The sequence below is a fragment of the Pagrus pagrus genome (genome assembly GCF_965226575.1).
Source record: "Pagrus pagrus genome assembly, chromosome: 8".
NCBI lineage: Eukaryota > Metazoa > Chordata > Actinopteri > Spariformes > Sparidae > Pagrus > Pagrus pagrus.
In genome coordinates, this window is record NC_140192.1 from 28728250 (window position 1) to 28743183 (window position 14934).

Consider the following 14934-nt stretch of genomic DNA (forward strand, 5'->3'; position numbering starts at 1 on the left):
GAGTTTATTCTAAAATGATGAGAGTTCTTGTAGTTTCAACTTCGGTCTTTTATTGACAGTGCTCTCTTACCACACGTCTCAGTCATAACGCAGACTGCCCAAAAAACATCCAACTGTCGCAACCCATCCCTCATAAAATGCATGTCGCAAAACACATTCTCTGACAGTATGCATTTTTATATGATTAGTTTTGTTGAAAAAAACAACAAAAACAGTTGCAAAATGTGTTTCCCCTACTCCTAAATAACTTATTCAAGCCTTGCACTGAACTACAAATGAAATAAATGTTTACTTTATTTCTTGCCAGACACCTGGCAGCACTTCTACTCATACTTTCTTCATATTTAACAAAAAACGCAAAACTAATAAAAAAAACTTGCACGGGGCATCCCGCCTTAGTTGGTGTTCCCTGTGGTCGGACACCAATTACATTACTTGCTCACTGCTCACCAGAGGGGTCGACTATGTGCAGCAGCGAGGCCAGCAGCAGAGTCGCAGCACAAGAGTCACATTGAACTTTAAGCACGGAGAGAGTTAGGACAGCTGACTGACAATTGCAGAAGATTTGTTGTCAAAGCAAAAAGCACCCAGGTAAAAAAGGTATAGCCTACTGTATTGTATGAGGAATATAAACTAAGCATACAAAAGTTATCACAAGTATACTTTAACTTTTTGTGCTTAATTTAAAATAAATTGAAAAATTTGCTTTTAAAAAGTGCACTTCAAAATAGATGTAATAAAGTTAAAAAAGTTGAAAATAAATATACTTATTCTACAATACTGTAAGTGGTATTTCAGTATACTTCTGAAAAGTGTACTTTTATTGTAAGTGTATTGTAAATGGGATACAAGTTTACCTGTAAAAAAGATGCTAAATTTCAAATACTCATTTAGTGTGCTTTCTTAAAGTGTACTTTAATTTTTAAGTAAAGTTTAAGTATACTTAAAAACAGTGCACTTTAATTTCCATTAATTTTAAACTGCACTTCAGCATACTTTTAAAAAGTGTAATTACTTTCATGTCTTTTGTAGTACATTGTAGTATGATTAAATAAAGTGTTACCTCATAAGATTATTTATATTAAGAGGAAAAAGTTCCCTTCATAATTATTGGGGATGATGTGCAAACAAAATTAGCTGCACTTACAACTGGTTCCCAGTTGGTCATAGTAAGATTTTTTTTAGAACAGAATCTGTTTCATCCAAGGACGTTATATTAAATCTGGACACAGCCATGGAGGCAGAGCCCAATTAATTCCTATGAAAGCTGCTCAGTGGCGTTTAAAACCACCTATGAAAATACCTGGAACTTCCATGTTGTTGGGCCCATAGAGTGCGCACTAGAGACTTCTGCTGACTAAACAGGCTAACTTGAATGGGGATAAAATAATTTAATTGTGGCTCCTCTAGACTTTCCAAATTTTACTGGACCGAGTTGCTCCAATTATTACAATGAAACGAGTCAGACTGTTACGGTGGGGGTTTTTCTTAGGACCCATATGTAGATATCAGAGACAGGAAGTCAGTGAATAAAGGATTTTATTTCTGTGATTTCCGATGGGTAATGGGGAGAAGACCAGGTTTGCAGGCAGGCAGGTAGGCAGGCAAGCAGGGCTGGCTTGAGCCAGCATGGAGGAACACAGGAGAGCAAACTGGAAGTAGTGCAGAACGGCCCTGGAGATTTCTGCAGCCAAAGAACAAGGGCATTAGCGCAAAGGCAAAAATATGACCCACCCACCACCACCGCCACCGCCATCCCCACACACACAAAAAAAACAGCAGGTAAATTTTTTTATCCCAGATGAGCTATATTTCCTTGGTAAGCAGATGACAAAACACTGAAAATGAAAATAAAAGACTTGAATCCTATAAATAAATAGAAAATTAATAAGATGCTAGGGATTATTCATTAAGTAAATACGCTCCACTGAAGTCAACTGAAGAATAAATTAGAAAAACAGAGGCTACATTATTCTTTTTAAAAGCTTGTTGAACTTTTAAAAAACATTTCTGCATAGATAGTCTTGTATTCAAAGTTTGTGTTCTAGATCTACAAGGATGTTAAATTATCACCATACAGTTCTGATATGCACCCATTGTTGATGAACAAACCTAAAGAATACATGGCTCAAAAACACTAGTTTCAAGATTATCTATGATCATGTACACAGTGATTTGAGGTGATAAAGCATCTTACACAATAACTCTTACATTGTTGGTTTCTAAGAGAAGTTAAGTACAACATGGTAAGGGTTACATGGAAGCACATGGAGACTGTAATGGAGAGCTAGGCAATTTTGACTAGCCAGCCTGTGCATACTGCAGCCACTAACACCATATATTCCATTTTGTCTTTAAGGGTGATCAGGGATCCAATCAGACCTCTATATACATATGTGATGGCAGCCAAACTGCATCAAGGGCCCACTGGGACACAAATGGTCCTGCAACATTTGTGTGTGTTCATGTGACCACTTAGTACATACAGTGAATGCTAATGTGTCCATGACTACACTGACGGAACAACAATGTCATCTGTCATAATTCATGTATTTGTTCATTTGTGTACCGATATGTCTGACAGCTAATCAAATAGCAACAATGACCCATGACATTATTGGGCATCAAAAAGATGGATCCTATTCAAAGTGCAATCACTTATATTTCTAGGCAACAATCTGAAATACAGGTGAATTGATTTTGTTAGCTTCAAATTCAAGAATACCATTCTTCCCACATTATTTATATATATATATATATATATATATATATATATATATATATATATATATATATATATATATATATATATATATATATATAATGTAGTGAGAGGAGTTATCATTTTCACCTTTAACATTATTGAAGGGATAAACAGTTCAGATACAGCATGTTACAATAATTGAAGTAATGCTATAAATTATCAATTAACACAAGACATAGTGTAGATTTTTGACCTTTTTTGACAGTAAGTCTATTATTATACAAAGTAGTTACATTAAACAGCTAGCTAAACTGTTAACTAGCCCGGTGCAAAATAACAGACAATATTAAAAAAAAAAAACACACACAATGTGTAATATTGTCATTTAGCAATGATATTCCACAAAGCAATGATTGCCTATTATCATTAAATAGTCAAAAGTGCTGTTGAGTTTTCACCTGCAGGACTCGATCCTTGTAACAGGTGAAATAATTGTAGTAACAGCAACATGTAGCACCAGTGAATGTCAGGTCATGTCCCATCACTCCATCCTTCAAAGCCAAACATCAGCACCACTAAACTCTTAAAGCTAACATCTCTGCTCTGGTTTAATGGTTCAGGTTGGCAAAAGGTAAGACATGCAAGTTAGCTCTGACTAACCTTTCACATAGCAAACAACCTCTTTTTTTAGCTAAAAACTAGCTTTTTGGCTTTCTGTTGCAAGCTACTGTGACTTCGCTACATTGTTAGGACTTACTGATTATATTCAGCAGTAAAATTAGAGGGTATAAATCGACTGCCAACAGCAAACATGGACCAACAGAAGAAACAAAAAGGAGAAATTACATGTTAATAAATGTTACCACCTTCAGAATGGAAATCTAAGAAACCTCAAAGAAAAATAGGAGTCTGGCTGTGCTTAAACCTGCCGCTGCAACAAGTGAGGCCTGAGTGAATTTAACACATTCATCTAGAGACGAGATCAGATGTGAAGCTGAGAAGTCTTCTGATTTTGTTCCATCCCAAAGTTTCATCATCTCACAAAGGGCCAATACTTACTTAATTAAAAGAGAAACCAACACAGTGTTACATTATCTAAACCCAACTGATGATTGTGAAATGTTTGAGAACTTTTAAGAACTTGTATTGATATTGGATTTAATTACATCAGAGCTAAAATATTAAAAATACCCTTTATGTATTTTTATTATTTCATTGTATTTTTCTCACTGGCATCGAGCAGCCCCCCATCCCCCACCCCACTCAGCTCTGAGCCAATGACTTGAGAAAACAGACTTTTTAAAAGACATTCTTAGATAAAAATTACATCATTAATAAGAATGATGAAATAACTTTTTATAAATCATTTATTGAGTTTTAACAAATTAATTTCTGTATTTTACTCCTTTTATCCATATAAATATTCATTTGGGAAAATCGTTTCAATTTAGATAATACTGACTCTTTGTTATTCCATACAATCAAGTGTGATCTTTATTGAGTCAGCTAAATTCTGCTCAGCTCTCACCTCTGCACTGACATTATTCCTCCTCCTGTGGCAGCTTCATTTCGTTTCTTTGCTGAATTATTGGAACAAAAATAATGTGCAGGTGAACGCCAAACTGGCATAAAAAAAGCAGTGAAAATTTGACCTGAGGCATTGAGAAACCTGAAATAAGAACAGAAACTACTGGGACACATAGCGAGCCAATCGCCTTTATGTGTACAGATTTCTATTCTGAAGGGGTTGTGGCTCAGACGAAGCTCAAGAGAATCCAGGTGTTTCCAAGGAGGAACAGACTAGAGACCCCATCCTCTCTACTCACTGTCAGGAGGATAGGTAAGTAACCAGGCTGCCCCCATGACCGCTTTCTAAAGTCATTACTGCATCTGAAGTACTATTAGTTAAAGTCAGCACTACAGGTAGGCAAGCAGATCCTAAATCTGTGTCTAAAGGCAACTTCAATATTGAGAAAGGATGGAGCTAACTGTTCTCTGTCTCTCAAGGCTGATGACCAATGACAGTGTCTAACCACTTCTCATATGCCAGGGCGAAACGTCTCTGCTCAGGGTTACAGCAGTTGTCCAGGATACTGCTCACAAAGCTATACTCAGAGGACAGGGCAGGGGGGTCAGGCAGCAGGATGCCTGTCTTCAGTCGCTTGCTGTCACGTAGTTCTGGCAATGACGCCCCGTCTACCTCCATAGCTTCACCAGCATGTCTCTGTCCATTCACACCCTCTCCCCGGCCTGCACAGCTTTGAGCACCGACTGTCTGCAGGCCTGGGTCGCTGTCGTTGAGGTGGACCAACTCACTGCCTCCGTTGGTGCTGCTGCTGTAATGCTGGTGTTCCCTCCTCCAATGGTGCCACAAGTAGAAGACATGCCGTCTGGAAGGGGTGGAAGCACACGTCAAACAACTTATTATTCAAATCTACTGTACAAATTCCCTATATGGCCAGAATTATAATATGTGGGAACACTGTCCACATATTTCTGGTCTGGAGCGTTTTTTTTTAATGCATCAGGCTACACTCCCTGGTTCCAAGGCCTTGGAATGGTGTTCAACAGTCACCTATGGGTGCAATATGGCTATCCAAATACTTTGTTTAGTATATATAAACCTGGGGCAATTATGGCAACTAGCATTCATATTACTAGTTTTCCTGGGGAGGAATCACAACATTTAGTTTACCTTGAGATATGATGAATAATTCTTGACTATTAACATGTTTTCAACTGTCATTAAAGACTCAACACACTGAGTTGCACATCAACACATGTGTAGCACAATCCTAACAGTTGTTGGCTTTCCCACAGTTATCTGATATTACTGATGCATTCATGTACAAGTACAATTTTACTGTCGCAACTGGTTGAGGTTGACTTGCTTTTAACTAAATACTTTAACTGTTGGGCTGCATAATCAATAACAATATATCTTATCAAGACAATTTAGTCCATTCTTCAGTCCTAAACAGCTTACTTTCTAGGAACAATTGAAATAATCTATTAGCGAGTATGATTCTTCAGTAAACTTATAAATAAATCATTTTTAAACAAGTATAAAACAAGTTGATCTGTTTTTAAAAACAGGTTTGAATTATCTTACTGGATCCACTTATTTCATTTTATTTTATTTTATTTATTTTACACAATTCATTCAAATAATTTGTTATTAATAGTTGATCATGTGCAGTAGAGAGCAGTATAACATGGAACAAGAACCTCATCATTGTGCTTCCAGACAGTTCACATGTTCACTCATATACCACCACTGCTTATGGCAGATTTATACCAATAACACCAGCAAAAATATAGCCGCAAGTGGCTATTTGCCGGGTTCAAGCCTACTTCGCTCTGCTTATTTTGAGTAACTGCCCTGTGATTAAAGTCTTGTGTTCTGTTCAACTTGGTGGCCTTACCGGTGACTCCAGAGTGTCTCATGTCCAGGGAAGGACTGGATCAGGTCGGAGCACAGCTCCATCTCCTGGCGGAAGAGTTGAAGAATTGTGGTGAAGCTGGGCTGCCTCTCCTCCTCACCAGCTGCCTCAGCTCCCGACAGCTCCCCATTAGCCTGGGCGTGGCTGTGATGGTTAGGGCTGCTGCTGGGGACGGTGATGGAGTGGTGCTGGGGGGAATTGGTGGCAGAAGGCGGTGGCTGAGAAAGCTCTGTGATCAGCTCCTTGAGCAGGAACTGGCGGTAGTGGAAGCCACTGTGGTCAGACACATGCATGGACACCCACAGACGCATAGAAGACAGCTCATCATGGAAAACCTGTGAGGAGACATGGCAGTGATCACAGGTGTTAGTGAAAAATAGTAAAAAAAAAAAAAAATAGTGTCTTAAGTGGGACATCTTGATTTAGTTTACCTGATGACTAAGTAGAGTCGTAGCTGTGCAACATATGCTAACAAACGCTAGTTAACACACAGTCTAAACGTCGTACAAGCTGCAAATTTCTTTTTTAAAAAATCTAAATTTACACTTTGTAAATGGATATCTAGATTTGTTGTGCTTAGAATTATTACAAGTATTTAGAAGTGCTGTTTATATCCTTTAGCAAAGTCCTTTAACAAGTCCTGTTAGAAACGTGTTATATTGCCCTCGTACTGCTTGAAGTAGTGTAAAGCATTACTTTTTTTTTAATTGCATTAATTCCCGACATTGATAAACAAAATAATCTAATATCATATTTCAGCTTAGGTATCGGGGAAGGGAAAAATGGCATCAGACCATCTTTACAACACATTACTTTGATATTGGAAAAAAACAGAAAAAGAAAATCTAATCCTCATCCCACCTTGACATTGCCCATGGCCATGTGCTGCAGCACCCAGATGCGGTGGGACCAGGCGTTGTAGTTGCTGGGATAGCGGCAGGCAGCTTCACAGCACACCTTCATCTCTTGGTGGAGCGTCCTGGCCAGATGGTCACCGAGCTGCTGGCTCCTCTCTGCATCAGCCTGCTCCGTCTCACCCTGCTGCTGCTTCCTGCTCCGGCCTTCGGCAGAGAACTGACGCAGGATCTGCTGCAGCACCCAGCGTCTGCATGAAGACGACAACTGCTGGGTTAGAGAGCTACATTAACCTGGTGTACTGTTATTGCTAAACCATCTGTCACTAAAACTCACTCAGCTTTATAACTGCTAAAACTATTCATATCGGTATCTGAAAGTCAAAAACACAACAACCTTAATTAGGAGGGAACACTTACTATCATGGAAGGATTAGCACCAAGCTTTCACTAGAACTAATCTAGTTCTGTGTCCATAAAATATCTACCAAGCATAAATATTCAACATTTAAAAACAACAACAACAACAACAACTTGATATACAAACCCCCCCCCCCCATCAGTCTGCATGTCTGCTACAAGTCATAACAAGTTGCTGTCCAAGTCCTGCTGTTCTTTATGGAAACATGGATCTATGGACCAGTAACTTAACACATCACATTTGCGGTGATGTGCTAAGGAGGTAGAGCGGGTCCACTAATTGGAAGTTCAGTGGTTCTCTGGATCCCTCAGCTGCATGTCTAAGTACTGCTGGGCAAGATACTGAAACCCAAATTGCTCCTGATGCGCAGGTCGACACATTGCTAGCAGCCTCTGCCATCAGTGTATAAATGTGTGAATGTGAGTGTTGTAAGGCTCTTTGAGTGGTCAGTAGACTTGAAAAGTACTATATAAATGAAAGTCCATTTACCATCTCTTGCTCTGTCTGGGTATTATTTGCCAGACATATCCTGGCCTGTGTACTGTGACTTTATGCCTAGACAACAGTGAGAGTGAAATAAAAATATTCATTACATTTGATAAACACCAACGGGCAACGGTATTTTTAAACTACTGCTCAGCAAAGATAACCACATCGACATCACCAATACAAACGTGTTCATATGCACATGTGTGAAATGAAACTCGCACTCTACAGCAGCAACATGTGTGTGGACCAGACAATATATGTGTGGACTCCTTATAGGCGCACATAATAATGATGGAAACGGGACAATGACTATCTTGTCTCTCAGTCAAGGTTTATTTACAACTCTGGAATAATGCAACATGGAAAGCAATAGAAAACTGATAGTGACTATAGCCTATATATATGTTAATTCATGGCAGCCCCTAGAGGGTCCAAGGTCAACCCACCATACTCTCACAAAGTCCTGTGGTGTCATTTATAAAATCGTTTGTGTAATGAGGTGGATTTGCAATAACATTCTTCTGTGATGTGTAGAAGTGACAGTGACGGTGTTTAGAAAAGCCTTACCGGTGTATCCACGTCTCTGGGCTCTTGGGGAATTTGGTGAGGGCCAGCTTGCCCAGGTAGAGGTCCTTCTCTGGGTTAAGAACTCCAGACTGCAGTAGCTCCTTCCTGCAACAACAATCATGGATTACAATAACTCTACACAGCAGACTATGGCCTTCTCTCACAGGACATGAGTACCACCCTTCAGGTGTGTTGAGCTGTGGTAAGCATTTTTATAGACGTTTCGCAGCAATCATGTTCAGCCTTGAGCATACTGGGTCTCATGTGTAGATGTTGGACACTTTCAGGGACAGACAATACAGCTGGCATTCATGAGAACAAATAGTTCTGTAGTTGTGTTGCTGTTAGTGGCTGTGACTGGATGTATTTGTACCTGACATTCCACGCGGTGGTGAAGTCCGGGTTAAGCAGCAACAGAGTGCAGGTGATATCCACTAAAGCTGAGGGACACAAACATCAGCTGTTAGTTTCTCTGATAATCTACATTATGAGGCAGAGGTTACTGCTTTAGGCAATTTTGAGACCAGACTAGGTTCGGAAGATTATTTGGCCTTCAAAGCTTTTATCCTGTGCTGGTCTGTGTAGAATAACCAAGCAAAAAAAGTTTAAAAATAATAAATAAAAAAGGCTTGGCTTTAATCACCAAGTTAGAATTGGGAGCTTGCTGGCTGATAATCTGATTCTTGTGGGGCCACACCATGCCTCTCCGAGGTGGGGCCAAAGAACTTCTGCCCCGCCTACAAGCAGGCTGCGGTGACGTCTCATGACCACGGCCGAGCTGTGACGACCCGCTTCTACCCCTCCAACAGACCAGAGACCAGAAAGAAAGTCTCTCTTTCTCTCCTGCTTCCCTGTTTACTTTCAGACATCTGCCTTATTTACCGTTCCAACATTCAGCTGCATCAGGAGCCGTGTTAAGTTACTGCTGGTGAAATGCCAACATTTTCGGATTTTGCCGCTTCATAGTTAAAGCTTTTGAATAACTAAAACATGAGGGCTTTTATACTGAAGAATTTATGTGAAGCAAAACATGCTCATCACCGATTAACTGAGCTTCGTTAGCGGCTAATCTGCGATAGTACTGCTTGTTTGACCACTACTCAAGACAAGCACCTACAGTCAGGTGGCCCTGTTGAAATGCCACACTGGGCTGATGTGCTGAGTCAAGCTGAGCCAGCACATGTGTATAGAAAAGCCCTAGTTGATGCAGTTGTCTCAGGATCCATTTCAGATCACTGACTCAAGAATCAGTCTCACTCACAGCCAAAGGAAAGAAAAGTGCCATGGTCTGTCAACATTTCATAAGGATGCAGAATATTATTTTTTTTTAGCTGATTCCTGTAACCAATAATTACATGCTTCTCATGGCCGATGCTGATAAGTTAAGCGATATTTTCACATTTTCGTATTTAAATGTTTTTTTCCAGCCTGTAGTTAATGCCGGCTGAGGGTGAGGAAAAACTGATGACGTCATGAGTGCATCAACAGTGCACTGCACTTTTTATTCTACTTCTATGTTTATTGACTAAATTAAAACCAATTTTGAAGGAACGTTACATAACCTTCCCACAATGGAGCACATCAGACAGGTGTCTCATGCGCGCACACACACAGTTTACAAATATAATTTTACTACACCATATTCATTTTACTTTTTTAAAGTGCACTGATGTTACGAAAAAAAAAAAAAGATTTATAAATTGAGTGAATGTGATATTAATAAATATATGATCATGTATAAGTAACAAATGTTCAAACAGAATGTGATAATATAAGATTTATAAGTTAAACATTTCCTTTATGCCACGCATCACTTTTAAATATCATAATCATTTTTTTGAAGAAAAACTGCCATTTTATAATTGAGAGAGGCAGCATTCAGTTCAGGAGGGGAGGAACAGATATGTTCTGGTCTAGACTCATCTAATCATCAGCCTTCCTTTGTTTCCCTGAGGATGGAGGTTTCAATGTGTTCGCTGGCAGCAGAGGGACTCTAATCAAGAAAAGTACGTATGAGGTGTGATGAACCAGTTTTATAAACTCATGTGAAAATTTTAATCTGCACGGGCGAAAATCACCTTTAGAGGGGACGACTACATGAAATTTTCTCGAGAGCAACTTGAAGAGGACACCAAATGTAATGGTGTAACTCAAACACTCTGACACCCTGCCAGCAACAAAAATAAATACATAAATAAAAATACATTCATTCACCCAATGGGTGAACATTTAAGTCCAGTGCACCACTGCTATTTGGGGCAAACACTAGCCTTATACCTCCAGAAGGATTTTGTTGAGAAAGATGTTGAGTGTGTTCAGTTACCTTCTCTGTCCAGCCAGTGTTTGCGCTGGCGGTACAGGAGCAGCTTGTTGTGGACATACGGCAGCAGGAACTTGACACACCAGCTCTCAACACCCAGTTTGTTTTCCACCAACACAATGGGACTACGGTTGTAGCGAGCCTCTGGACACTGGATCACACCAATCTCATCACTGAGGGAGCAGACAGTTGAAAATGAAGGTTTACCTTGTTGTTCAACTGGCTCTGTACTACAGGCAATAGCTTGACTTTTTGAAGTAACAGCCACCAGTCACAGCCAACCTTGGTCTTCTTTGAGTATTTTTCTTGTTTTGGATATTTATTTATTTTTAAACGTGCGTTAAAAGGAAGGAATTTGGGATGCAGTCTATTAAGGATGTTTTATTACCGGACTCAGTGTTGGAGGTGGAGCCCCGTTCATTCCTATGAAAGCTGCTCAGTGGTGATCTGAAGCCAAAACAGCTCGACTACCTGGATCGCAGACCGAGCCAGCTAACTTGAATGAAGATTAAATAATTGAATCGTGCGGCTCCTCTCGACTTTCCAAATGTTATTGGACCGAATGGATCAAATTATGACAGAGAAACGAGTCATTTCGCAGTGGTTGTGACGCTCAAAACAATTTATCCAGACACTCCTTTCTCAATGGGTCTATTGTTGCTTCCTCTTCTGTTACAAATGTTTCCGGTGCATTCATGACGTAAAAAGTGACGTCAGTGACGTACAACGTAACGCTTCAGATAACAGTCACAGACGGGCTGGCATGCCTGCGGGAGGTGGGAATGGGGTCAATAGGGCATTTTAAGCGAGTGTACCAGCGTTTAAAAAAGCTGTGTAGACTCGCTAATCTTGGTGGAAAAACTGTATTAGACTTGTTCTTGTTCATAAGGCCCATTCACACTATGACAACCATGATCTTATCATATGATGTCATACTGTGTGAGATGGGTCTTAAATAATCTTGGTAAAAACTTAATCTGTGTCAGACTGTATGGTATGGTATGGTATGGTATGGTACGTAGTAAAATTCTTGGTTTGGTATGCCCTGTGACCCAGACACTTATTGTCTTTTATGTTTACTCACATGCATGAAACAGCTTGAGTTTTACCTGAAACATTTTGGCAGTGCACCAGTTGTTGAGTGTAGCATGCCAATCGGCTTTGCATGGTTAGTCAAGCTCATGTAGTGTTGCTGCCTGAATGGCGAACACAACCGAGACACCAGATGTGCAAGTGACATTAAGATCTACAGTTCGGGAGCATTACAGTGTCACAGTTACTGACAGAGAAGTAGCAATTACAGTAATACAGAAGGAATTATGGCCAATAAGCCCTTGTGGAATGTTAACTTTTTTCAAAATTACATTTTATTCTCAGCATTTTTTCCCCTGTTATATCAAACACATATTGAACCATTACCCCAAAACTGAGGTCCATACCGGACCATGACTTTTGTATCCTGAAACACCGCTAGTAATAATGTTGAGGCATATCAAGAGTGTGCAATGAATATCTGGAGAACCTTACTATTATGATATAAATCAATAAATAAAATATGCATTCAGAGACACATTGTCAACTTGCATCATCTATCTGCAGCAAAAAGGGGGCAAGACACAAGTTTAGGCTGTAACACCAAGGGCTTTGGTAACACTGACACTGCTGACATGTTTACCTTATTTTAAAAACATGCTTACCATTTACATAAGTCGTAGATACAAGTCAATGAGTTACCTACTTCTCAATGCTGTGGCTAGGGTGTCAGCGATATACCTCTCAAGGTATACCATTATATGAAAACTGACAATTATCATACCGTGTACATTTGCTTATTATACTGTGTTGGGTGGGTCTAAAACCACTGCTCTCAAGTCCTGAGTCCAGTCAGGGTGTTTTTGGACCGGGTCTACGCAGCACATCTCCTTATGAACAGGTTTTGTAAAGAAACAGGCACTTAGAGGAAGTAAACAGGAAAGATGACAGATATAAGACAACTCTCCAGGCAATATATGAAATGTCTCTTTATCCTGATTTACTAAACAGTTTCCTGTAATAAACTTTTGTGCATGTCTCAGAACAAATGTGGCACTTTTCATGTGGCTGGTGCGCGCGTGCGTGTGTGTGTGGCATATAAACATGTTTGGTTTGAAAAATGGTCATAATTATTGTAGATATTCAGAAGGACTTCAGGTGTGTGCTCTTTACCCTACACTTTGAGTATACTAGCCATGTATATCTCCCAATATTGATGTTAACATATTGACACGGTCTTGAAGTAGTAATTAATTAGCTATTTAAATGATTAAAACATGGACAGCAGGTGTGAACCGTTATCATGTGATCCAGACAGCATAACTTAGCATGTGCTAACCCTGACAGCCTGACGCCGGTATATCTCTACTAATGAGACCGAGGCACCGTCCTTACAAGGGGACATGCACAATTGATAGATAACCAAATTTAAAGCAAAAGGATTTGACTCTCGTTAATAACGAAATGTATTAATTACTCAATACGTTGATGTCACCGGCCCGTGAAGAATGTAGCAGTTTAGCAGTCGTCCGACTACGTCAGCTGGCTAACACAACGAAGTTAGACGAAATGACTCACTGTTTACTAAATTATAAATATTACATACGGAAAGAAATAGTGTCCACGGAGTAATATAAGATACTATTTAATATACCTATCAAACAGAATAACAGCTACGCTATGTGGCTAAGTTGTCCCTGGACCGCTGTTATTCCAGGTAATAGTCCGAGCCCACACAGTTGAAAGCTGGTTCAAGCTGTTGTTTGTCTTAACGTCCACTGGATGTGTCAGCCTCCGCTGCAGTGTGTCTCATATGCTCACAGGCAACTATACTTACATGTTGGGGTTTCTCTTGAACGCGTTAATGATGTCTTTGACGACTCTCTGGACCAAGACGTCCACCTCCTCCTCCGACTCCGCCATTTTATTGACACTGAAACGTCACATGGGGGAAAAAAAAGCAATACTACGGAAGCCTGGAGAGGCCATTGGCAGACTACGAAGGCTCTACGAAGGCTCATCGAAATGCCTTTACTATGTGCTGTTTTCTTCATTGTTACTTCTTTTTTTATCTGTTTTGGACAATATTTCGTTTTCAAAGGACTTTATTAATATTAGTTTTTTAAGGGATGATGCATTTTAACGTAATTATCATACTCTGCAGGGAGGATTTGTAACTAGCGCTCATTTTCAACACTTGTCCCTAGTTAGGTAATATATGTAAAATAGAATTGAAATATACAGTCGTCATTGGTCAGTATTGTAAAATCACAATACGATAAAATACACTTACCACAACACGCATACCACACACTACATCAACAATCAAAGAACAATGAGCTACACATGGGTACAGTTTTGGTTTGCTTTTAGCCAGCTCTTAACCTTTAAGATTTTATATCTGACATTATTTTGATTTCAGTTGATAATGTATGCCAGAGTTGACAGTCATGTATGAAGAAAGCTGATTGTCGAATTTTAGATCCACAGTCTGGTGTTTTACAGTTGATACAGTGCTCCTGGTGACTCTGTTAGGCTCAGAAAGAGGCTCTGGGGCTAGACTGTTGATACATTTGAAAATTAATTTGAGCAAACAAAAATGAGTAAAGCTCTCAAAGCTAAGTAAACTGTTGTTGTTAAATGTTGTTTTTTTAGTATCTGACATTGATGCCACCTGACAGGCTCTATAAAACATAACAATACAAATATCAATTATATAACATCCTTGATTCTGTTTGGCATTTCATTGTTCATTTGGTCAGGATAGTTCATCTTACATGATATTATTATTATTATTATTATTATTAGTAGTAGTAGTAGTAGTAGTAGTAGTCGTAGTAGTAGCAGCAGAAGCAGTAGTAGTATTATTAGTATTAGTAGTATTATTATTACACATTTTAACATTTTTGCATGCTAGCGGTATGCACTTTGGCCATTCTTTGACTGCTGTTTGTTGCTGCAGTTGAGTTTGTTTTATGTTATATGTTGTATGATGCTAGTATAATGGCTTAACTTGACAAAAGAATAAAGATAGTACAAGACACTTGTAGAGTGGCCGCTTTACCGGTACTTGCCTAGTTGACGCGTTGCCTTTATGTGTCGAT

The 14934-nt window shown here is 39.4% G+C and overlaps 1 protein-coding gene across 1 annotated transcript; it reads right to left on the minus strand.

The window, feature by feature from the left end:
• Positions 1-2945: 2945 nt before the first annotated feature.
• ptar1 (protein prenyltransferase alpha subunit repeat containing 1) lies at positions 2946-13781 on the minus strand. Its single transcript, XM_084359438.1, has 7 exons — positions 13668-13781; positions 10802-10971; positions 8852-8918; positions 8479-8583; positions 7009-7252; positions 6130-6482; positions 2946-5094 (listed from the first exon to the last, which is right to left on the minus strand). The coding sequence occupies exons 1-7, from the start codon at positions 13751-13753 to the stop codon at positions 4707-4709; spliced, it is 1413 nt and encodes a 470-aa protein (XP_084215564.1). The 5' UTR covers positions 13754-13781; the 3' UTR covers positions 2946-4706.
• Between the last annotated feature and the right edge of the window lie 1153 nt (positions 13782-14934).